The sequence below is a fragment of the Falco biarmicus genome, chromosome 19 (assembly GCF_023638135.1).
Source record: "Falco biarmicus isolate bFalBia1 chromosome 19, bFalBia1.pri, whole genome shotgun sequence".
In the NCBI taxonomy this organism is placed as follows: Eukaryota; Metazoa; Chordata; class Aves; order Falconiformes; family Falconidae; genus Falco; species Falco biarmicus.
In genome coordinates, this window is record NC_079306.1 from 875,996 (window position 1) to 900,121 (window position 24,126).

Below are 24,126 nucleotides of genomic sequence, written 5' to 3' on the forward strand. Positions count from 1 at the left end.
GGACATATCGGGCAGAAATCTCACTCATGTCTAGGAATAAGGATACAGGAAGGAGGAAAAAGTCAATATGACCTGAAAATCCCCAGACTGGGCTGGCCGGGCAATATGATTTATTCTATTAATAAGCCAGAAAGAAGGGCAGGAATAAATGCTGAATGCATTTTTGGTGGCCGCAGAGGGCCAGGAGCCGCGAGCCTCCTCGGTGCCGGCACAGGCACGGCCACAAGCCGCCTTTGACGAGGCCATTTTCTCCCCGGCCCTTTTTGGGAGGTGGGAGCCAAGGAAAACAAGGCACTTGTTGATTTTGTTCCCGGGACATTGTAAGGGGCTCTTTCAGCCCAGGGCTACTGTTCGGAGCGGGGTGGCAGGGGCTGGAAGCGCCTTCCCCGGGGTGGGAAGGGCCGAAGCTCTAAAGCAGGTCACTGGGACAGGATCCCTGTCCCCAACTCACCACCTCCGGCTCCAGAAAGCAGGAAAAACCAAAGGCGATAACACCCAGCACGCAACTGCAAAGACCTTTTAACTCCAGCTCGCAGCACCTCCGGCTCCTTCCTCCATTAAACCAGGCTAAACCACCCCGGCACTGCGAGCCCCGCGCCTGCCGAGAGCGATTTAATTTACCCAGAAGGTGAATTAGCAAAAGCAGCATCCCCCGAGCCAGGGCTGCTCGCTACCGGCAACGCTCCGGCTCCTGGAGCAGGGATCCAGCTCACGGCTCATGCTTATTAATCACAACACATGCACAAAAAGAGAAAAGATAACGTTACTTTTTTTTTTTCTCCTCGGATCTTTACTTGCAGTAAAAGATAGAAAAAGGTAGTAAATGAACTTGGTATAAAACACACGGAGGGGAGAGGGAAGGGTACAAACCAGCCTACAAAGAACACGACCTGGTGGGAGCAAGGGGTGGGAAGGAGCAATTTTGTACAAAACTACTGCTTACAGGTAGAGAAAAACGTATAAAATATCCCTCCCTATCTGGAGACAAAAATACAAAAGTGGACATTATTTAATTCTTTACTTATACTTAAAAAGGTTATTATATACAGGAGAGAAAAGAAGCAAGTCCGGCGGCTCGGGAAGCTTGTCAGACACTCCCCGCTTCCTCCCACATCGCACTTGAGAATAAATTAAGACAGCTGGAAGCGTCACCGCAGCCCCAGCCCGATGCCAGGGGCCCAGAGGAGCGAGGCGCGTGGGGTGAGGCAGGAGAAGCATCGGGGCATCCCCCAGAATCCCAGTTTTGGAAAGAATTAAATGCTTCGGCGTATTTCCCTTCTTCCCTGCCTCCGTCCCCCAGGCCCCCCGGAGCCGCACACCGGAGGCACCTTTGGAAGCGCTTCCCAACTTGCCGGTGGTGCAACCTCTGACCTGGCACCAGCCCTCGCCCCAACATGTGCAAAATATCAGGGAGGAGAGAGGAGCGATCCACCCCGCTCGGCTGGGGCCCTCGGCACGAGGACAGCGGTGGCGAGAAGCTGCGGCCCCAGCCCCTGCGAAGAGGCAAAGCCAGGGCAAGAAAAAAAAAAAAAAACCACCAACAAAACCCCCCCCCCAAAACCCAACCAAACCCCCTGCGCACACGCAGGCTTTGTTCTTTGTCACCCCGGGAAAACACCTGGAACTACCTACACGCAGCCCGACCCCGCAGAGCCCCGGTGCTGCCCGGTTCCGTACCTGGATTTCCATGAACAGTCGATGCCAAAGAACTGGGAGACCAATCCCGCCGGAAGAAAAGCGACGTTTAACCAACAAGTTCCTTTTGGAGGTCCCCCAGCCCTCGCCCACCACCCTGGGGGGTGCCCCACCTGCCCGCAGCCCCCCGCCCAGCCCCCCAAGCCCACGGCCAGGCCGCTCCAAGAACTCAGGGTGCCACGTTACGGCCTTAGATAGGCGCTAAGGGGCAGGGTGGGTGATGGGCGACAAAATACTGGCTTTGAGGACAGAGGGGAGCTGACACAGGAGCAGAGGACACACCAAACCCTCCCTCCATCCACCCTCAACAGGCTTTGTTTTCCCCACGCGACGCAGCGCTCTCCCAGAGCCACGCAAGTACCTTCGCTGCCCCCCGAAATCCAGCCTCCCCCTCCACAGTCACACCGTCAGCTCAGCAAAGCTGGCAGCCAGGGCCGTGAAAAAGCAGAAAAATAAAATTCCTCGGATGTTCGAAGCTGCCCCCTCAAATCTCAGCACCTGAAATTGCTTGTAAAAATAGGTCTTGAAATACAAAAAAAAAAAAAAAAAATAAAAATAAAGCGAGTGTGCTTCTGAACATTTCTATTGCGCATTGGTCCGTGAATGGTGGTTTATCAAAAATATGGTACAGAGTTCATTCGCTGTGTCTCTGAGCGAGGCCCGCGCCTGCCGCGGCTCAGGGTGCTGAGCAGGGCGAACCGGGGCACTTTGATACAACCTCACCGGGAAGCGGCTCGTGGCACAGCACCATCAGAGCAGCTTGCGATGCAGGATTTCCCAGGCCATTCGCTTTCGGAAGTAGGGCATGTGTTGCTTTGGTGGGGGAGAGAGAGAGAGAAAAGAAAAGAAAAGTACATCAGCGTGTCTTCCCGGAGCGTTTGTCGAGCAGCCGCGCTGGCGGGTGCAGTTTTGCAGGTGGTGCCTTTCCTGGGGGAAAAATTGCTTTCCAATGGTCGGGAAGAGGACAGCGGATGAGGTCTGGGTAATAACGTAACTCTGATCATGTTATCTAGTAATTAGAATTAAAATATTCATGCATGGGCTACTCCACAGAGGCTGACAACATTAAGGAACACCGAAATTCCCTGGGATTCAGGCTCCAGCACCACCACGAGCGGGTCTTGTTGGGGGGTTGTGAGCTTTCCCCAGCTGCACCGGTGACGCACCCCAGGGATTCGAGCTCCAACAGGAGACCTGCAGATGGCTTCAGAGGGACAATTTTGCCCGGTGTAACAAACCACCGCAGTGCCTTGCGTCAAGCTCTGCTCCCAGGGAGCGGCAGCACCATCCCCGTGCGGGCTGGGGTCATTTGAAACCCGCAGAGAAGGAAGCGAAGGGCATTTGGAAAAAACCAGAGTACAAACAAACAAGCGCCACGTGCCCATCGCTCCCCGGGCACGAGGGTGGGTTTACCTGGGTGAAGTTGATGGGTTTGTCTTTGGTAATGCAGTCGGCGTATTTGCAGGCAAACATCCCGCAGTCGCTGCCGTTCATCTGCTGCGGGATCTCCTGAAAAAGACGGACATGAAACCAAACGTCATTTCTAGGCGAACCGGTCCCTGTTTTCCAGCCTCTGAGGATAAAGAGCTCCGAGTGGAGGATCCCTTTGGAACGAGCCCTAACGAGGGAGGTCTGCACGGAGGGACAAACGCCAGCGCGAGGAAACGAGGGGGAAATGAAGAGGAGGGTGGGCAGCAGGAATCGAGGTGGCACTGGGGCACCCCCGGCTCGGGGCCCGAGGGGACTCTGCAGTAGAGCAGCCTGCCATGAAGATCTGGGATTTGTTCACTGCATCCATCGGGAAAACCGGCCAGGAAAGGTACAGCAGGGCCACGAACAAAAGCAAGGGCTGAGAGAGACCCCTCCTCCAAACCTCGGGCTGCCCAAACCTACCTGACTCTTCTTACTCAGCAACGACCAACCATTAGTGTCGAACTCTTTCCTCTTCTTGTCAAGACTCTCCTGTTTTAAGTATTGCCTGCAGGAATAAGCGAACAAAGAGAGCTTACTTAGAGGAGCAGGGGAAACCAGCCAGTACACCATATGTCAGTTTACCTAGGATGTCCTCTACCATGTTTGCAGAATTAATGCAAAATGGAAGTCCAATATTTTCGTCTCGGTACTGGCCATTTTAAAAAGGGCTCTATAGACCCAGGGTTTGAGGCAGTCAAAAGAAGGACCAAGCAGAACTTCAAAACCCATCCAAAAAAAGTACCTGCCAAGCAGAGAGTCAAAACCACAAATAAACCAGCGAGAACAAACCTAATTCATCAGAGTGACTCACGGCAGAGGGAAGCGCGGCAGCCACGGGGCTGCCCCAACGGGCTCCCGCAAGCAGAGCGTTATCCGGAGGGGACACGGCGAGCGGGGCTCCGGCGGCGCCGTGAACTGCTGCCTCGCGGCCCCCAAGGCCGTAACTTCGCACAAAGGTAGATGGGAGCAAATTTGTCACCACCAGAACAGCGTCCCAGCAGCTCTGGAACGCTCGCCCTGTGCGTAAAGTGTCAAAAACCCAGCACGGAGCTCCTCTCCAGGCTGGTGGTGGGCTCAGCTCAGATGTTCTCCTGGAGCCCTTCTCCCAGATCCCCTTTCCACTGCTGACTCGATTTCTTTGTGCCAGAGCAGAAGACGGATGGCAAGTGCTTTCAAGGAGGGGGAAAGTAGGGAAGGTGGCTCTGATTTCCTCAAAGAGGGTCCAAGGCTTGGGGATGGAGGGGAGGCAGCCCTGGGAAAAGCCACACCAAGATGCTTTTATGGGGATCGAGTCAAGCTGGGAGCACAAGTGGGAGAAGCAGCCTGTCATGGGGGGGTATCAAATCCCTTCCACGAGCCTTCAGCAGAGGGAGAAGGGCTGCAGAGCCAGTCCCATTCCAGTTCCCAGAACTGGAGACCAAGGAACGCTCAGGGGTGCTGGGCCACCTCCTCTGCCTGGAGAGGCTTCCACCAGGTTTGGCCCAAGATTTCATCACCAGAAGAACAGAAAATCAGAAGGTTTTCCCCTGCCTCCTTGAAAAAAGTTTAGAAACTCTACCAAGGCCATGCCCAAGCAACTGCCATGCTTCTTCCTTTGCGGATACGAACACTCTGAACTATTCCCCCTTCGCTGGGAAGTGCGGAAAGGGAAGCTCAGAAAGGACACGGACACAAAGGTGGCCTAGAGGGAGCCCGAGGAGACGAGGTGATGGGCCAGAGACGTTCTTAATGGCCCTCAAGGAGCTCCTCTCTGCTGGCTGCTGGTGCCATTAACTGACATTCAGCTTTGCAGACACCTTCTGCTCATCTTGGTTACCAAAAAGACCACGAAGATCCAGAGAAACCATCTCCTGCACATTTGGCACTTTCTCAAAACAGCCCAAGGAGCCTTCTCGCTGTCACGGCTGCGATCAGAAAGTTTGGAAAAGAAAAGCCAGGGATGAGATGCTGCTGGCTCGGACGGAGGGGTCAGGAGAGCAGCTGGCGCAGAGAGGGAGGCGGGTTTGGCCGCCAACGCGGGGAGATGTGCCATCTTTCAGAAACCTGATCCACAAAGCCTTGGCCAAATCACATCTCCTGTCAGCAAATGCCAGAAGGCGATGGGAGAAGGGGGCGATGCGACCCGCAGACGAGCCCGAAAGATGTAGGGTCAAACTTAACGCCTTGGTGCCGTCAGGAGAATTTTCTCTATCCTAACTCCAAAGAGCTACTCAAAGCAAAACTCTCCTGTGTGGAAGAGTCGCTGAAACACCCAGGAGCCACTGAACGAAGAACTCAAAGTGGCGGCAGCAGGACCCAGCAGCCTCTGACCACGAAGCCAGCCCCTTCCTAGCGAGTGTGTCTCTAGAAAAACAGCCAGAAATGGGTTTTGCTGGATGTCACAGTGTCAAGGAGGGGAGTCTCCCTCCTGGCAGCCCCCTGACACCGGACCAGGCCCAGAGAAGCGCTTCCCATCAGCGGGACACGCAGCGCCCGGCCAGTTCCCCAGCGCAGGCTCTGCCGGCTGCCAGCAGCTGCTCTAACTGCTCCCAGGGAGCTGCGCGGCCGCAGTTTGGACACAAGATCAACAGGGGGTAAACCCTGGGGTGGGGTGGGGAACCCAGCCCTTCACTGAGCACGAGAAGCCTCTGTATCTCATCACCAAAAATCAAACCTAACGGATGGAGAAGAAACTCCTTGTAACGAGCTCGGGGTGAGGTGAGCCGAGCCTGCGGCACAGCGGCTGGGAGACGGGAGCAGACTCTCCGCACCACAATACCACCACACTGAAACGTTAATTAATAACGGCTATCATTTCGATCACAATTAAAAAAAAATATCTTAGCAATTACCGCCTGCTACAGAACCCACTGGAATCCTCAGCTAAAAAAAGAGCAGCAGCACAGGGCCCGCTGCTGTGCACATTCGGAGACGGGGAGCGAAGCCATGCGGATAAGCAGAAGGGCTCGGAGCCTCCACGTGGAGCGGCTGCGAGCGTACGGAGCGGGGGCGACAGGCTCCGAGTGCCAGACGGGGAAGAAAGCAGCGAAGTTTCAACGGTGCCGGAATTTCGGTGAATAAAACCATCAGGTGGCTTCAGCACAGGGAGTTTTATCCGCGACTACCATGAGCCACGGCTACTGTGCCGTGAAATTTTGAGTTGACTTCTACAAGGGTGAGGAAATAACACGCACAGCTGACGTTAACCATGACCATCACCTGTGTGGCTCCCTAAAAGCCGCCTCCAGCAACCTAGCCGGCGCAGGGAGATCAGTGACCACCAGACACACTGCAAAGAACACAGCACCGCTGCCCGCCTAGGAAACAGCCTGAGCCACCTCTCAGGAGGGGACTGGAAGAACACGCTCAGGACCTCAAGGAGAAACAGCCCGACACAGGATTTTTAAGCAGAATTACACGCCAAATCAAAACCCAACATGCCTGAGGTGCCCTGTCAAACACCGCTGGCTTTTAATCTCATTTTCCTAAATCTGAAAATGGATTTTTTTGCCCTCTACAGCGCTTACAGACACACACAGACCTGATCAGGTGCCTCAGGGAATTGTTGAAATCAACTCCGCAGCACACTGCTAAATGTCTAAGAGCCCTGCAGTAAAGGGCACGTAAAGGCAAGCATTTCAGGCGCTGCTGCGAGCAGGAGATAAGGAGATTTCACAGGCATGACTCGCTTTGTGCGCTCTATCCCCTAAGCTTTCCTCCAGCCTGGGTACACTGGAATGAAGTTTTTAACTCATTTTAACAGGTCGGGTTACGTCCGCTCCAGAACACAGACCCTCCCAGCAGAGCTGAGATACCGAGCACCGTGTTTCCCAAGGAGAAACCCCCCAAAACCAGAGGCAGCTTACTAAAAACCCTCGCCAGGTCTCACACCCAAGTTGTGTGAAAGCTCCGATGCTGCGACAAAGCACGGCAGCCACCAAACCACCAGCGCCTGCGGTCCCTGCTCACTCCTAGCCCGGCCAGCGGCCCTTGCATTCAATCAGTTACTTTCCCTGTGCCTCAGTTTCCCTCCTCTGTAAGGTCTGACTGATGGTACAACACTCACCACCTTTAGGAAGCTCTAAAGATTGAAAGCATGAAAGGGTCACTAACCATGAATAGGACCTCCGTCCCTTCTTCCCGGTGTGATCCTCCCACTGCATTCAACCAATAAAAGCCTCCTAAAAGGAAACAGAGGGAAAACAATTATGTCCAGGGCAACAGCGACCTGAAATCCTGGCTCTCTACCACTCACCCTGTGGGGCTGAAACACTTTGCATCCTCTGGTACTCTCTACCACCACTCTGAGGACCTGCTTCCTCGCCCCAGACCCTTAAATGAACCACGAGCAGGACTCCTGGGTCCCCCCCTCACCTCCCAGGTGTTTCATGTCACCAGATGTCTGTGTCTTTCTTCCTCGGAATCAAAGAAATTTCAGGCTGAAAGGAATTGTTTCACCCAGACCACCTCTGCCCCAAGGCAGGCCAGCTCTCCTCGCACCCTTCTTGAACACAGAGGCAGAAGCCACACAGCAAACTGAAGAGACGCTCCCCTGAGCCATTTCCAAAGATTTTATACTTTTCCTTTTCCTCCCTTTCCACCAACAGCATGGAACAGCGTGGAAAAGGGAAACAGCTATTTTTACAGTTATTTAAAAGGGACCCGACGCACGCAGACTGCAAAGCACCTGAACAGGAAAACAAAGGTGCTAAACGGACTGGAAATGGCATTTGTCTGCTGTCTGTCTTTATCATTATTCACATTCCTTGACTGAATGAGTGACGCCTCTGCTGACACACTCAACCTCATGCCAGAAGACGCAGGATCAGATTCCCAAGTCAGCGTCGGAGCGAAGCTGAGATGAGAAACAGAACCGACAGCTGACCCAGGGTCAGCACCAGAGCGACAGAGGAGCTGGCGACTGCGTTTCATAAATCACTCTGCAACCTGATTTGTATCAAGCCTGACGGCCCTACGTGACTAGGGACCTTCGAGAAGAGGGGGTTTTTCCACCCTTGCCCAGAGAGTAGCTCCTTTTTAATTGCATTCCATTCAGAAGCAGCTTCTGAATATGGGAGAACAGTTCTGGATTTGATGTGCAAGCACCCCTCTTCTAAAAGAGCTTGGAGGGTGGGCAGCCAGCTCCGCTCCCCCCCTGGAGCATCGCTCCAGATGGGAAAACCAAGACCCGCCGTGCGGCCTGAAGCCAGGCAGAGCACCCCTCACCGGCTCTGGTTTGGGGGCACGGCCTGTAGCGCCCCACTGGAACTCAGCCCCCCAGAGACCCACGCAAACCTTTGTCCGCGGGCTGATGCGAGACACCCCGGCTGCCTACAGCTAGCACGGCACGCTCCAGAAGCCCCCTCCCAGGGCAGAGGGCCCAGCTACCGAGCTGGTCTTTGCCACAGGCACGAAAAGCTCCCACCTGGAGGACGGGGCCAGGAGGTGCCATTTCTTCAAGCAGCTGCAGGACGAGGGAAGGACCCCTACCCCTCAGCGCCCAGGAAGCTGGTTCCCTCTCAAGATGATGCCCCAGATGGCTCTGAGACTGGCGGAGCCTGATGTCCTTAACGGAACAGGTCTGAAACCTGCCTGTACCCACAAAGGTTCCACCAGCCTCACTGGCAGATCTGCTGGGAACTGGTGAAGACAGGGCATCGGCACAGGACCCTCACAGACCAGCTCTGGAACCGTGGACCGCGTCAGCAACGCGTGGTGAAACACGAAGTGGGGAAACCGGGATGTTCCTCTGAATCTTCCCTTCGGGACCCAGACAGGGACTGTCCCCACCGAGGGCTGTCGCTTCCAGAGCGAGGTAAGAAGCTGTCTGATTTTTAAACGGGCACAACTCAAGGAAGTGTTACTCACAACAGTGTCCTGCAGGCTTCGCTGTTTATCCCACCCATGGAGTCATAATAGGTGATGGTTTTTTTTCCTGAAGTCTACAACCTACACAAAGAGAGATGCGTTAACAGCGCACAGCACAAGGAGCGCGTCTCTCTGCCAGGACACACGCTCTGCTGGCAGAAGTTTAGACCATTTCAAAGCAGAGGACCTCAGAGTACTCCTAACGTCCTCCGCACAGCCCTCCCCCCCCCCCCCCCCCCCTTGCTGCAGTGTTATTTAACCACTTGAATCTCTAAATCAGGCTCTCCTCAGAGCGCCCCGGTAAAACACAAGACGCTCTGTTATCCTCATTGTTAAAGCTGCAGAGAGATAGGTTTACAGAGGCTTTGCTCCACCTGACGCGTGCGTGACTAAGCAGCCCAAGACACAACCCCCCCAGGTGTTTTTTCCGGGGCCCCACACCCCCTTTCCACGCCACCACCCACCCGTGTGAGCTCTGCCTTGCCCGGCAGCGGAACAACCCTCCGAGGAGGTCTCGGCCGAGGAGGCTGACGCAGGGTGGGTTAAAAGCCACAACGTCACTACGCAGGTGCCCACAGCCAAGAGAAGGGACGGAACAAATCGGGGGCAGCAGGCAGAGAAAGCTGCGTGGTATCTGCCATCTGAATCTCTCTAAAACGATCCCGTAGCAACGTCTCCGAAGGCGAGACGGTGGGAACGGGGACACGAGATCTTTCCCCACAGAATACGCTAGCCTGACGTGACCTTCCCCACCGCCTCGTTTTTTCTGTAAAGTCTAGAAACACCCAAAAGGCTGCAGCTCAGACTTGGATTTTAAGCACAAACACGAATCTCCCTGCCACACACCAACAGCTGACAACGGCACAGCTCGAGCGCCGTGACATTTCAGCCGCAGGTGGATTTACACACAATTGTGAATAACTAAAGCACTCACGGCCAGGCACCAGTGCACCCCCAGGTGAATCGGCACCAAGAGCAGATCCACAGAGAAGATATCCACTTTCTTCGTCCACCGCTTCACAGCTTGGTAACCCGCCATTTTTAGTTTGGTAAAGAAGAAAGTATTGAACGCGTGAACTGCCGGCAAACCCTTCTCTTTGCTCCGTTCCATCAGCAAATTCATGTAGAAGTTAATTATCTGGGGAAGAAAAAAGCATCCAAGACATGTTCAGTGTTGACACTTCCGCATAAGGTGCTCTGCCCCTGTGCAAAGTTTGGTAAGGAACTGGTTTTGCCTTTGCCTGTCCCACTGAAAACCTGCCCCCGGGGGGATCTACAACAGCTCAGCTGCCTTAAAACTGTCAAAAATCCAGATTCTGGAATGCAGTCTTCTATATTTAAAAATTACTCTTCCTTCTTTTTGCCCTGATCGTGTCTGTGGTCAGTCCCACTCCTCCCAATATCACCAGTTCTTCAAGCGCCTGGTCTACGCAGGGGTTTCTCCACAGATCAACCGCTCCAGACGTGAACCACTGCCCACACCTACCAGCCCCTTTCTGACCCCTTTCACGGAGAAGGCAGACACGTCTGCTCACTTCAACCTACTTTAAACTGCCGAAGAAAAAAAGTCTTAACAGCCCAGGGCAGACCGCTCACCTCATCGTTGAGCCAGTTCAGGTTATTGAGGGTCTGAATGTCTTTCCGAGTGATTGTTAACCGAAAAGCTTCACTGAGCACCTCATCCTGGTTCCCACCGCGGAATACGTTCTTTATTTCCTTTTCCATTTCCTACAGGGAGGACACAGACAGCACTGGGAGAGTTCCTGCTATTCCCATCACAAAGGCAGGATTCAAAGCCAGGTTTGTTCTTTGCGCCTCAGAGAATAAACTTGCTACAAGATGTACGTGGCAAAAGGGAACAGCTACCTGTTTCTGTGCAGATCTCAGGAAGTCACAGCTGTATTTAGAACCTCTACGCACAAAACCCGCCTGCCTGTGTACACCAGATCCAAGCAGGCTCACCTCGGTGATTTCAGGGAACTCCTCTTCACTGTCAGCTGACTTAGCATCCTCTTTCTCCTCTGGGACCACCGTGACAGGGATTTCCTTCTCAAGGGGTACTCGAAGGTTTAAATCCACCAGATCCTGCACCGAGTGTTCCTGTTCCTGCAAGCGCTGAAGGAAAGACCTTTACATTAGGTGGTGCCCAGAGGAGTCGCCTCTCCAGGGCTTGTGATGGAGCTACGCTGGGGCCGGGCGTTCCAGGAGACACAGGGACACAGAGGGCGAGCGTTTACCCTGGCCACGACGCCACCGGGAGCCCTGGCCTAGGAAGGGGAAGCAACAAAGACCCCAGACCCCGATGGAGGCGGGTTTTGTCATTTTTCCATTTCCAGTTTGCTTTCTGTTCTGCAGTTTAACATTTGGACTTGCAAAGGCTGCCCTTGCAGTGACTGCCCTCCGTTACCTGGCTTTGCAGCTGCAAGGCCAGCGCTTTCTGCTCTTCAATTTGCCGCCACCTGTCCCGAGCTCGTGAATCGTAGACACTGGTCCTGAAAAGCAGTTTACGTGAACAAATCAGGGTTTTGTTTCTAGATGTGAACACTCACGACAGGAAAACAGAGCAGAAAACTTGTACTTACAGTTCTTTGATCCATAGTTCTGCCTGGAAGAACGGGAGGCTAGAAAGGGGGAGAAAGGACATGTGTAAGCGTTGTCTTTCATGCAGAAACTAATTGCCTGAAAAGTGATTTGTAATTATTATTTTACACCCTCTTACCTTGGTGCTGGGGTTCTGGAATCCTTTACCTTGAGCAAAATGACAGAGTCCAACCCTAAAGAGAGTAAAGTTTACAGAATTGTTACCATCACAGTTACTGCCCGCTTCCCCAGCTGCTGCAGGAGTCCACATACAGAGCAGGAGGGGAAAAGTGGGTTTGCCACGTACATTTAAGTCAATTTTCAGATTTTGGGGTCTCATTTCAGGTTTGTTTTTTGTTTGGTCAGGGTTGTTTTTACCTTCGGACTGCGTGTTAGATGCTGGTAGATTTTCTTGCTGATGCTGGGCTGTGGAGTTACTGGACTCAAAGACATGGGAGGGATAAGTGGGGGCGGAGTAGAGCGGTGGTTTGTGTGACGGCTGCTCCTGTGCTCCGAGGACGCTGGATGCTGAACTAGCTGGTGCGATGCTGTGAGTTTCAAACAACTTTGAGTTCTTGCTGGGAGTTTCTTTCACTACAGTTTTGCTGGAATTTGAACACCTGGACCTAGGGACAACGGAAAATAAGCTCCCAGCAGAGATGCGTGGTGCTGTCGGCTGGGGAAGAGCATTTTACATACTCACAGGTGGAAGGGGAATAAGGAAGAGGGCTTCGACGTAGAAAATTGTTTTCCCGTGACCATCTGAAGCAACTGCCTGTAGATCTCTCGCTCTTCCTCCCGAACAGTCTGCAGGAAAACCACCAGATACGTCTAGCCAACGTGATTTCAGCAAAGACACCGCGAACCGTGAGCAGATACACGTGCAGTAGAGGTTTTACGGGTGCCAGCATGCCCAAGGGTCTCAAAGAGTTCAACCACCAGCCTCGACCAGACCAAGCGCTGTGGAAGTCTGAACGTGGGCAGAGCTGAAGCCAGCTCCTGCCTGGCAGGAGCAACTCCAGCACAAGCCAGTCTGTTAGAGCTGCCTCAGGCATGTCCTAGTGCCCAACAGAGATCTCCTCAGACAAATCCACCCACTAAAGGGTCTCCCAGCCTTTTCTTTACCTCTTCTGCCGTGCTGATGAACCGCCGGGGTGTTTTCTTGGGGCTATGCAGGCTGCGGCGACACGGACCGCTCCAGGAAGGACTCTGAGCAGGTTTGATCGGAAAAGCTGATGCATGGCAATGGTGGTTTGATTTTCCTACAAAACTGTTGGATGTCCCACTGCAAGGAGAGGAAAAACCCCCCACGCTTACTCGATTCCACGCTTGTTTTAGTCCGTAACTGCATTCTCCACCATCCCCAAACCCAGCCAAGAAGGAGCTATCTGGTTCTGAGCAGAAATTAGTATTTTATTTGTGTTTTAGGAAGCACCTCAAAGCTGAATCCTGGCTCTCCATCAGCTTGATCTGAAGCCGCTCCCCAGCCCTGTGTGGCCAGACGGACTCCACGAGGTGGCACTGCGAGGCCGAGGAGCCACCGCCGGGGATCCCGACCTTCCCGCTGGATCCATCAGATCCCGCTTCCATCCACACACCACAAAATGGCTGAACCTCGGCTTCAGGCCCCACTCGGGCTCACCCTGCTTCCCCCACTCCCACCCAACAGAGCCGGGGAAAAAACACACGGGTCAATCCAGCGTTTTCCCTCTTGAAATTAATTTTCCCTATTTAGGATCGCTCGTTTAGGCTGGAAAAGACCTTTAAGATCATCACGTCCAACTGTAAACCGAATGCTGCCCGCTCCACCTGTAAACCGTGTCCCCAAGCGCCTGGTTTGCAGACAAGTGTTGGCCACTGTGGGGATTTCCAGGAGCAACAAAGACTTGACCTGGTCTGCAAAGGTCTGACACAACACAGGTTTATACCGGCTGCAAAACCCGCTCCTGCACCCAGCACCAGGCACACTAACTGGCACATTTCCATCACAAAACGACGATGCACTGTTTCCTCCCCAGTCCCCCAGTGGTGTAACAATGTTCCCGTACACTCAGAACTGGCCCCTTGCATCACTAGCTTTGGTAAAAGACGGGCTCCTCCACGCTGGGCACTGCTTCTGCTCCCAAACCCAGCGCTCACAGCCTTTATCTTTGCCACAGGGAGGTTATAAACACCGAAAGGACCCAGCAACCTCGACAAACGCAACTATTTCCACCCTGAACTCGCTCTGTATTGACACCAGCGGTTTGTGTGGGTAAAATCTCTGGCAGCTTCAGGCGGAGGGCTCCGCAGGGAGGGTTCAACACAGAGGGGGCCGTACGCACCTGGCGTTCTTGCGAGCTTCAAGGTAAGAGCCTCGGCTCACCCTCGGCTTCTGCGGTACGGAGCCCAGAGGGGGAACCAAGCCCCTCCACTGCCCATTGGCGCTGGAGCCAAAGGCTCGAGGCTCCCCCGCCACCCGGTAGCTCTCAGGGCAGGGGACTTCTGCAGGGGAGAAACGCAGCAGCAGTCAGCAAAGAGCCATATCTTCCTCCCCACGCTGCCTGGGGGAGGGAATAGCCAAAAACCTGACACTCGAGCAAAAAACGATGCCTTACCTGGGCTGTAATTAAGAGCGCAGGATGCGTTTCCAGCGGGGCAAGTGAAACCACCGATCTTGTTGGTTAAAAACTGTGTAAGAAGATGGCAGCTTTTTATGAGAGGAAAGCACAGCTCAATCTTAAACCCCAGGTGCAACAAAAACTACGCAGGTATGTGAAAAGTTACACTCCACCCCACTCATACTGTTATAAGTTAGCAATTACTGCAGCAGACTGGTAGAATAACACACCAGTGCTGGTGTGACAACACAGCTAAAGCATCACTTCCCCCCCATTCCCTCCTAAAATCTGCTCTGCCGGGCACAATGGCGGTTTTATTAAGGAGAGGAAAAACAAACACCGATTTCATCTTGTTACAGGGCAAAAATCATCAGCTTCGCAGGTCTGCCAGCATGAGCCGCAGCTGCAGCGTCGAGACAGGCGCACGCTCCACACGCCACCTCGGTTTTACGCGCTCGCGGGTAACGCACAGTGCTCGCGGGGCTGCTGCAGCGCCATGTGCCGGGCATTACCGCGACGGGGCTGCCAGATCCGCCGGGCAGGTGGCAAAGGCGAGGCCTGGGGGGCGCCTCCGACACGTGGAGACCCCCCACGGGGACCCGGAGAAGCCACCAGCCCCGGACACACTGTGGACGGCGAATAGGGGAGGTCACGCAGCCCCGCCGGGCCGCGGCCGAGGAGCGGCCCCGCACCTTGCTGTCCGGCTGGGAGAGAGGCTCCCGCAGGCCGGCCCGCGGGGGCAGCGCGAAGGCCTTGAAGGCGGAGCCGTGGCTGCCCCGCGCCGCGTCCCGGGCCTCCATCCTCATGTGCGCCGCGGCCGCATCGGAGGGAGCGCGGCCCCGAGAGCCGCCCCGCAGGCGGCGGAGAAGCGGCGGGCGGGCCCGGCTCGGGGAGCGGCGGGCGGCTCCGGTTTTCCGTCTGAAAACGAAGACAAGGAGAAGAGCGTCAGGGAAGTGCGCGGCCCGGCCGGTCGGCGCCCGCGGCATGATGGCGGCGGCCCCGGGGCTCCGCCGGGCGGAGGGAGCTGCCCGTGGGCCCGCCCGAGGTGCCCGCCCGAGGTGCCCGCCCGAGGTACCCGCCGGGCAGCCCCGCCGCTGCGCGCCCGGCCCGGGGCCCACTCGCCGCCCGGGATGAATCCAGCCGCCGCCGCCACCCCCCACCCGGCCCGGCCGCCCTACCGGAAGCGGAAACGTCCCGAGGGCGCGCGCGCTTTTCCCGGGCTCGGTGGCGGCTGCCGGCAACGAGGCGGACGGAAGCGGAAGTAGGCGCCAGGCGCAGCGGCGCCGGAAGTGACGCCAGGGAGAGAGGGGCACGGAGGGGGTGGGGCCGCGTCAGGCGGAAACAGCGCATGCGCCGTGGGTGAGCGGGGGGAAGCGCGCCCCCTCGCGGCGCGGCGGGCACAGGCCCCGCAGCGTGGCGGGGCTGCGGGTGTGTCACCTTGCGGGGAATGTGTGTGTCAGCCCTGGCGGGGGGGTCACCCTGTGTGGTGTTCCCCGACGGGGCAGCTGATCCCTACAGCCGATCCCGGTACTGATGCTCTGTGCAAGCCTGATCCTGGTACAGCCGATCCAGTTACAGCTTGGGACAAGTGTGGGTGCTCCTGCTACAGCCGATCCCGTTACAGCTGATCCTGTGGGCACTCCCAGGGCAGCCAACCGACCCCATTACAGCCGATCCCTACAGCCGATCCTGTTACAGCCGATCCCTACAGCTGATCCCGTTACTGCCCGTCCCCATGGGTGCTCCTGCTACAGCCAATCTCATTACAGCTGACCCGTTCCAGCCGATCCCTACAGCCGATCCCATTCCAGCCGATCCCTACAGCCGATCCCTACAGCCGATCCCGTTCCAGCCGATCCCTACAGCCGATCCCGTTCCAGCCACGGGCAATGGTGGCCATCCCCGAGCTCTCCCCCGAGGCCTCCCGGCTCCTCGTCTCGGCCACGCTCTCCCTCGCCGCCGTCCTCCTCCTCCTCACCTTCCTCCCCACCGCCCCGAGGGGGGGGCGCCCACCAGGTCAGTGCCCACTTGGACCAGCACGGAGGGCAGACTGGTACCAGTAGCGCGTACAGACTGGTACCAGCATGTGAGCCAAGCCATGCCAGCAAGGAGGGTAGACTGGAAGCAGTAAAGATGACACACAGGCATCAGCAGCAAATACAGACTGGCACCAGTAAGGAGAGCAGACTGGCACCAGTAAGGAAGACAGACCAGTAACCCCACAGAACAGAGACTGTTACCAACAGGGAATAGAGAGTGGCACCAGTCAGAACGGATTGGTACCAGTAAGGAGGACAGACTGGTACCCACAGGGAACATAGACTGGAACCAGTAAGGATCGACTGGCCCAGTAAGGAGGGCAGACTGGCACCAGCAGGGCAGACAGACCAGTGACTGCAGAGAACACAGACTGGTACCAGCAGGGAGCACAGACTGGCCCCAGTAAGCAGGGCAGGGCCGTGCCCCCCACGCCGGGAAGGGGACACCCCCCGGTGCCAGCGGGGCCGCCCCTCCCTCCGGGGGCCCCATTTAGGTGCTGGCGGGGGGGCAGGCACCAGTCGGCAGGTGCCAGCGGGACCGGGGGCACCTCACCGCCCTCCACCCCCATATTTTTTTTTTTTTTTTGCCCAATTTTCCTCTTTTTCCAGCCAAGAAGATGGCACAGGCGCCGCCGGGACACAGGCACAGCGAGAGCCTGGGCTTGGGCAAAGCCATCGCCGTCCTCACCTCCGGGGGGGACGCCCAGGGTAAGAGGCACCGCGGGTAGGGGGCACCCCGGGACCCCCAAAGCCACCGGCGGCGGGAGGGTAGAGCCCCATTTCGGGGAGAAACCAGGTGAAAATGGGATTTTAGCAGCCAGCTCCTGCAGCTGGTTGAGCTGCTCCAGTGGGTTGTGGATTTGGGGGTGACCTTGGGGGGGTGTGAGGAAGCCGGGGGGCAGAGCTCAGGGGAGTTCTGGGGTGCAGGGGGGTGGTGCGTGCCCCCTGCCGAAATTTGAGGGGGGTCAAAGGGATGGCGGCAGCACTTGGGCACGAAGCCAACGCTGGAGAAGCATCGGGGTTGCCCAAAACGGCGGGGATTCAACCCAAAGCTTGTCCTCCGCCAGCTGGGCCCCAGGGGAGGGGGGGTACCCCAGTTTACGGGGGGGGGGGTGGCGACTCTTCCAGCCCGTGGGGGTCTCCGCTTGGCTCCCCCCACCCCCATGCTTGTCACCCGGTGTCATGCAGCACCGCTGCTAAATGTCAGTGGAGCAAAAATAACCCAGGCAGCTGTGGGCCAGACCCGGGGCGGGGGAGGGGGCCTGGGGGGGGGAGGAGCCGCACACGGCTGGGGGGAGGTGATGGCTTGGGGGGGTCCCTGGGGGGGGGGTCCCCAGGGTGACACTCTCCTCCTCCCCCAGGCATGAATGCAGCCGTCCGCGCCGTGGTGCGGGTCGGCATCTACACTGGCGCCAAGGTCTACTTCGTGCATGAGGTCGGTGCCGCCCCCTCCCCCCCATTTTCCCAGCCCCTACACACACCTTGGAGGGGGGTCGTTTCAACACCAGGTTATGCCCCCCCTCCCCCTCCCAGGGCTACCAGGGGCTGGTGGACGGTGGGGACAACATCAAGGAGGCCACATGGGAGAGTGTCTCCATGATGCTGCAGCTGGTGAGTGGCAGCTGAGCCCGGCCAGCTCGGTGCACCGATGGCGGGGGGCACGGCGGGGTGGGGGTGGGGGGGGCAGACACGGTGTAACCCTATGCCGTGGCGCCAGGGTCAAACCTGAAAATAACCCGAAACCAGAGCTGGGATGGAGGGGGAAGGGATGGCCAGACAGACACTGGGGTGCTGAGGGGGCCCAGCACCCACGCGGGGGTCCCGCAGGGGGGCACGGTCATCGGCAGCGCCCGCTGCCAGGATTTCCGGACGCGCGAGGGACGCCTGAAAGCTGCCCGGAACCTGGTGAAACGCGGCATCACCAACCTCTGCGTTATCGGCGGCGACGGCAGCCTCACCGGTGCCGACACCTTCCGCGCCGAGTGGAGCAGCCTCTTGGCCGAGCTGGTCAAAGTGGGTACGTGCGCCTGCCCCCCCCGCGGGACCCCCAGCACTCCTGCAGGGCGAAACAAAAAAGGGTGTTTTGTACGAAAATCGAAAAGCCGGGGGGGTCGCACACACAAAAAGGTGGGGTTTTCCCCCACACCGAAGGTTTGTGCCCATGTCTGGCCCCACGGGGATATCCTGGGGGGGGGGGCCACAGAGGGAAAAGGGGGTGTCCCACCCTGCGGCAGGGGGGATCACGGCAGAGGAGGCGAAGAAGTCGAGCTACCTGAACATCGTGGGCATGGTGGGCTCCATCGACAACGACTTCTGCGGCACCGACATGACCATCGGCACCGACTCGGCGCTGCCACCGCATCATCGAGATTGTGGATGCCATCACCACCACGGCCCAGAGGTGACGGCGGGACCCCCGTGGCCCCCATGCCGGGGGTGACCCAGGTGTCCAGGCCCCGCTCAGGCTTGCCGTGGGGTGAAACTCTGTCTCCCGCAGCCACCAACGGACCTTCGTGCTGGAAGTGATGGGTCGCCACTGCGGGTACGTCCCTGTGCCACCACCCAGGTCCAGCTCCCGGTAAAGAAAATGGGGAAAAATCCCCAATCGGCCTCTTTTTTCACCCACTCCAGCTACCTGGCGCTCATCACTGCCCTGGCCTGCGGCGCCGACTGGGTCTTCATCCCTGAGTCCCCCCCTGAGGATGACTGGGAAGACCACTTGTGCCGGAGGCTGACGGAGGTAGGACAGGCTCCAGTGGGCGCCTTGTCCCTGTCACCGTCCCCATCATCATCCCCGGCTCCCCCCCCCCCAGACACGCGTGGGCGGCTCCAGGCTGAACATCATCATCGTGGCCGAGGGCGCCATCGACAAGCACGGCAAGGCCATCACCTCTGACGACATCAAAACCGTGAGCGGGGAGGCGGGGGGGAGGCCCCTTCTTTTTTTCCAGCCCTTTCCCGGTCCCACTACGGGGCCGGATCCAGGCGCATCCCTGTCTTGCAGCTGGTGGTGAAGCGTTTGGGGTATGACACCCGCGTCACCATCCTGGGCCACGTCCAGCGCGGCGGGACCCCCCTCCGCCTTCGACCGCATCCTGGTAGGCAGAGCTCCCTCCCAGCCTGGCCCGGGGGGAGAGGGGTGCCGGGGGGGTGACGTCCCCATCCCCGTCCCCACAGGGCAGCCGGATGGGCGTTGAAGCCGTCATGGCTCTGCTGGAGGGGACCCCCGACACCCCTGCCTGCGTCGTCAGCCTCTCGGGCAACCAAGCTGTGCGCCTGCCCCTCATGGAGTGTGTCCAGGTGGTGAGTAGGGGGGGGGGACCCCCAGGAGCACCCCCAGGCACCCCTGTTGGGTGCAATGCAAAGCTGCGCGGCACAACACAAACATATCCAGTGGAAAGCAAACCCAGCCAGAGCAGCGCCAGCCCGTCTGGTGCGAAGCGAAGCCACACGGCGCTATGCAGGCCCGGCTGGAGCAGTAAAACACACCAGCGCAGCGTGAACACATCCAGTGCGGTGCAGACCCACGTGGTGCTGTGCAAACTGGGCTGCTGCAGCTGCAAACTGGGCGGGTGTAGCACCAATCCATCCAGCGCGATGCAAAGCCACCCGGCGCAGTGCAAAGCCCGGTGATGCGGTGCAAAGCCCGGTGATGCGGTGCAAAGGCCGGTGATGCGGTGCAAAGCTGCGCAGCGTGGTGCAAACCCGTCCGTCGCGGTGCAAACCCGTCCGTCGCGGTGCAAACCCGTCCGTCGCGGTGCAAACCCGTCCCCCTTTGCAACCCGCAGACCAAAGACGTGACGACAGCGATGAACGAGGGGCGCTTCGAAGATGCCCTGAAGCTGCGAGGCCGGTGAGCATCCACACCCCATCCCTGGTGGGGACCGCGGCGCCGGCCACCCCCAGGGGTCCCACGTTCACCTTCCCCACCCCACCCCCCCACCCCTTCACAGGAGTTTCCAGAACAACTGGAACGTGTACAAGCTACTGGCACACATCCGCCCCCCCTCCACCAAGGTATGACAGCGGGGAGGGGGCGATGGGGACCCCCTGAACCCCACAACCCCCTGACGGCGGCTCCTTTGCCCCCCCAGAGCGGCTACACGCTGGCTGTGCTCAACGTGGGCGCCCCGGCCGCCGGCATGAACGCGGCCGTCCGGTCAACCGTGCGGATCGGCCTCATCCACGGGCACCGCATGCTGGCGGTGCACGACGGCTTCGAAGGGCTCGCCTATGGGAAGGTGCCAATCCCCAGGGAAAAGGGGGTGCACGCTGGGGGGGGAGGGGGGTACAGCCCCCAAAAGCAGCAATAGGGAAGCAGGATCCCCCAGGATGGGGCTGCTCCATCCCCTTCCTAACTCCAGCCATGCCACGGTTCATCCCGCTGTTGTCCCCAGCTGGGGGGCACCAGGTGACCCCAGTATCACCCTGTTACGGTCACGGCAAGGCCGGTGCACCCCAAAGTCTTTCCCCCGTCCCCCTTCTAACTTGCTGCTTTTCCCCCAGGTGGAAGAGTTCACCTGGGAGAGGGTCGGCAGCTGGACGGGACTGGGAGGATCCAAACTGGGGACAAAGAGGTAACGCTCCTTCCCAGGGAATTCTGCGGCGGGGTCCCCAGCTCGAGCCCCCCACGCCAGGCGGGCTCAGCCAGGGAGGTTTCACCCTGCCAGGACCTTGCCCAAGAAATACTTTGAGGAAATCAGCACCAACATCAGCAACTTCGGCATCCACGGGCTGATCATCATCGGCGGCTTCGAGGTGAGCGGGGAGGCGGCGGCAGGGTGCCAGCACGGCACGCACGGCACGGTGCCGCGCTGACGCCCCGCGCCCCGCAGGCTTTCACCGGCAGCCTGGAGCTGATGGAGGGGAGGGCCAAGTACGAGGAGCTCTGCATCCCGCTCTGCGTCATCCCTGCCACCGTCTCCAACAACGTCCCCGGCTCCGATTTCAGCATCGGCGCCGACACCGCGCTCAACACCATCACCACGGTGCGGCCCCGCACCCCCAGCCCCCTCCCCATTTCAAACAGCCACACCCACTACCCTAATTCCCTCCCGCCCCCCCCCCCCCCCCCCCAATTTTTCCACCTCCGCAGACCTGTGACCGCATCAAGCAGTCGGCGGCCGGGACCAAGCGCCGTGTCTTCATCATTGAGACCATGGGCGGCTTCTGCGGCTACTTGGCCACCATGGCAGGGCTGGCAGGCGGTGCCGACGCTGCCTACATCTATGAGGAGCACTTCAACATCCACGACTTGCAGGTTGGGGACCCCCCCCCACCCCCTGCGCCCCCCACCTGGCATCACTGCAGCCCCAGGGCAGCGGGAGCAGTATTTATTCCTGCTGCCAAGCCCCCCCAGTGCCCGTTCTGCGCTCCACCTAGGTCAACGTGGAGCATTTAACTGAGAAGATGAAGACAACGGTGAAGAGGGGGCTGGTGCTGAGGTACGTCCCCAGGGTGGGACAGGATGGGAGGGGCAGCTGAGAGCTGCTGCGCTCCTGCCACCCCCCAGGAGCCCATCTCCCTCCCCTGGCCCAGGAACGAGCGGTGCAATGAGAACTACACCACCGACTTCATCTACAACCTCTACTCGGAGGAGGGGAAGGGCATCTTCGACTGCCGGAAAAATGTGCTGGGGCACATGCAGCAGGTCCGGACCCCCCCAGGGAAAAGAAACGTGGCCCCCAGGGAAGGGGCTGCAGGTTGGGAAACCCTCGCCCAGGGCTTCCCCCTGTTCACCCAGTGACTCTTTCGGTGCAGGGCGGCACCCCGACCCCCTTCGACAGGAACTTTGGCACCAAAATGGGTGCCAAGGCGGTGGCCTGGATCACCGGGAAGATCAAGGAGTGCTCCCGGCATGGTGGGTGCCACCCCGCTTTGGGGGAGCTTCTCTCCCTTACTTCCAAAGGCCCCTACTCTTCCCCGCAGCCGCAGGGGACTGCTGAAAGCAAAGCCCCAGCACACGCGTGCTCCGATTTGATACCTCAATGCAAAGGGCTCCCCTGCAGATTTTGGGGGGGGTGCTCTCCCCTCCTGGAGGGCCCAAAATGCTGAGCCCACTCCCCGCCACCCCTCGCAGGTCGGATCTTCGCCAACACGGCTGACTCTGCTTGTCTGCTGGGCATGCGCAAGCGCAGCCTCGTCTTCCAGCCCATCACCGAGCTCAAGGAGCAGACGGACTTCGAGTAGGTCCCTCCTCTGCTCCCTTCCCACCCCTGAGACCGTGCCCCAGCCCCGGGGAGAACAAGCACACGCCAGGAACACCTCCCCGGGGGGCACAGCACTGTTTCCATCCGGGGTCATCACACTGCCCTCTCTCTCATCCAGGCACCGCATCCCCAAGGAGCAGTGGTGGCTGAAGCTTCGCCCCATCCTAAAAATCCTGGCCAAGTACAACATCGAGCTGGACACCTCAGAGAAAGCCCACCTGGAGCACATCACGCGCAAGAGGATCTCACTTGAATCCAACATCTAAGAGGCGATCACCAGCACAGCTTCCCCTGCCCCGGAGCGTGTCCCTGTGTCGCTCTGGGAACCTCCAAAACAAGTGTCCCCCGTTGTAGTTCGCACCCCCCAGGAAGCCAGGCAGCACCTCCGTGCCCCGAGGGCACCCGCTGCCTTGGCAAAAGAGCAGTTTTCCCGAAGCAGAGCGCCTCCTCGGGGTAAATTTTGGGTTGGTTTAGGTATTTTACAGGCTTTTTAAAACAAAAAAGCGGTTTCCCAAGTGTTGCGGGGGGATGTTGCAATGAGCTGAGAGCAAGCGGCCCGGGTACGGTCCCTAGGGCACCACTTCAGTCTCAAAAATTCAGAATTAAGATGCTTCAATAAACTCATCACTCATGGTGGCAAACACAAATTGTGCTCCCACCCTCTGGTGCTCACCCCCTGGGGAAGATGAATGCGGCTCTCACAGCCCCGCATGCACCCCTGGTCCCCAGCAGCTTCACTTCCCAGCACAACAGCGAGGAATAAAATATGTATCGTCTGATTTTTCTCCCCCATAAAGCAATTACCAACGTTTACCTGCCTGACTTCACCTTCAAGAGCACAGGGCAGCTCTCCCGGAGAATCCCTGGGGGAGAAACATGCACTCAGAGGATGACGCAGCTCAGTGCATCGTCCAGGTCCCCAAAAACCCCCAGCCAAGGGTGCGGCACGGGTGTGAAGGAGGGGCTGGGGGCAGTGGCAGGGACTGGGGGGGCCGGGTGGAGGCACAACCCACGCAGAACTCCTCAGTGCGAGGGTTTAACAAGGCCCTCGCCATGGTGGTCATGGATGGCGCAACGCTACGGTTCTCAGAGACGCGACAGGGACGGGAAGAAACCAGCCCAGCAGCACCCCAAACCCCACCTCGATGCACCCTCCCTGTTCAGAAAGGACCCCAAGAGCGGGGCCAACCCCCCGCGCTCCCTCGCTGACCCCTGCTGCGGGCATGTGACACACCTCCCAGTGCACAGCGAGCTGCTTTATCTCCCTGAACACGTCGGTGCGTGCGGGGACACCGCTTCTGCCGGGAGCGAGCCGTGCCGAACAGCGCGGGCGCTGCCCACAGGGGTCCTGCCCGGTGCCCCGCTGCCAGCGCAGCGTCCTGCCTCCTCCTAAAATCTCTGTACACACATATACGTAAAACCAACAACAAAACGGCGAGCGGACGGTGCAAAACCAAAACTAAGGAAGAGCTCAGGTGAATTGTCACATGACAGACGGGAGAGAAACCCTCTGCTCGGGGGCATGGAGCATCCCACGCTCCGAGCGGAGCGGCTGGGAAGCATCTCCTCTGCTCACACTAATTAAGAGCCCTGCAAAGCACTGGCTTTCAAGGTGCTCCCACCCTCTCCCCCTCTACAGCGCCAATGCACCTTAAAAATTCTAGTTAAGAGAAAAATACACCT

The 24,126-nt window shown here is 58.2% G+C and overlaps 2 protein-coding genes across 2 annotated transcripts; one reads left to right on the forward strand and one right to left on the reverse strand.

Annotated features, from left to right (window-relative positions):
- Positions 1–2,260: 2,260 nt before the first annotated feature.
- Positions 2,261–15,486, reverse strand: SENP1 (SUMO specific peptidase 1). The gene is given in 18 exon segments (XM_056321910.1): positions 2,261–2,508; positions 3,109–3,204; positions 3,589–3,673; positions 9,016–9,071; positions 9,073–9,096; positions 9,950–10,153; positions 10,612–10,743; positions 10,978–11,130; positions 11,423–11,507; positions 11,598–11,636; positions 11,735–11,789; positions 11,974–12,221; positions 12,299–12,402; positions 12,721–12,880; positions 13,920–14,079; positions 14,193–14,265; positions 14,888–15,113; positions 15,374–15,486. Coding segments are annotated over 17 exon segments (1,851 nt in total). The 5' UTR covers positions 15,002–15,113; positions 15,374–15,486; the 3' UTR covers positions 2,261–2,445.
- Positions 15,487–15,537: 51 nt separating this feature from the next.
- On the forward strand, positions 15,538–23,371 carry PFKM (phosphofructokinase, muscle). Its single transcript, XM_056321907.1, is given in 25 exon segments — positions 15,538–16,211; positions 16,844–16,942; positions 17,596–17,669; positions 17,768–17,845; positions 18,062–18,251; positions 18,469–18,587; positions 18,589–18,635; positions 18,732–18,776; positions 18,866–18,974; positions 19,048–19,143; positions 19,239–19,307; positions 19,309–19,332; positions 19,412–19,537; positions 20,023–20,087; positions 20,188–20,251; positions 20,329–20,475; positions 20,741–20,811; positions 20,905–20,992; positions 21,070–21,222; positions 21,330–21,494; positions 21,617–21,678; positions 21,773–21,884; positions 21,995–22,094; positions 22,314–22,419; positions 22,562–23,371. Coding segments are annotated over 25 exon segments (2,484 nt in total). The 5' UTR covers positions 15,538–16,084; the 3' UTR covers positions 22,710–23,371.
- The last annotated feature ends 755 nt before the right edge of the window (positions 23,372–24,126 follow it).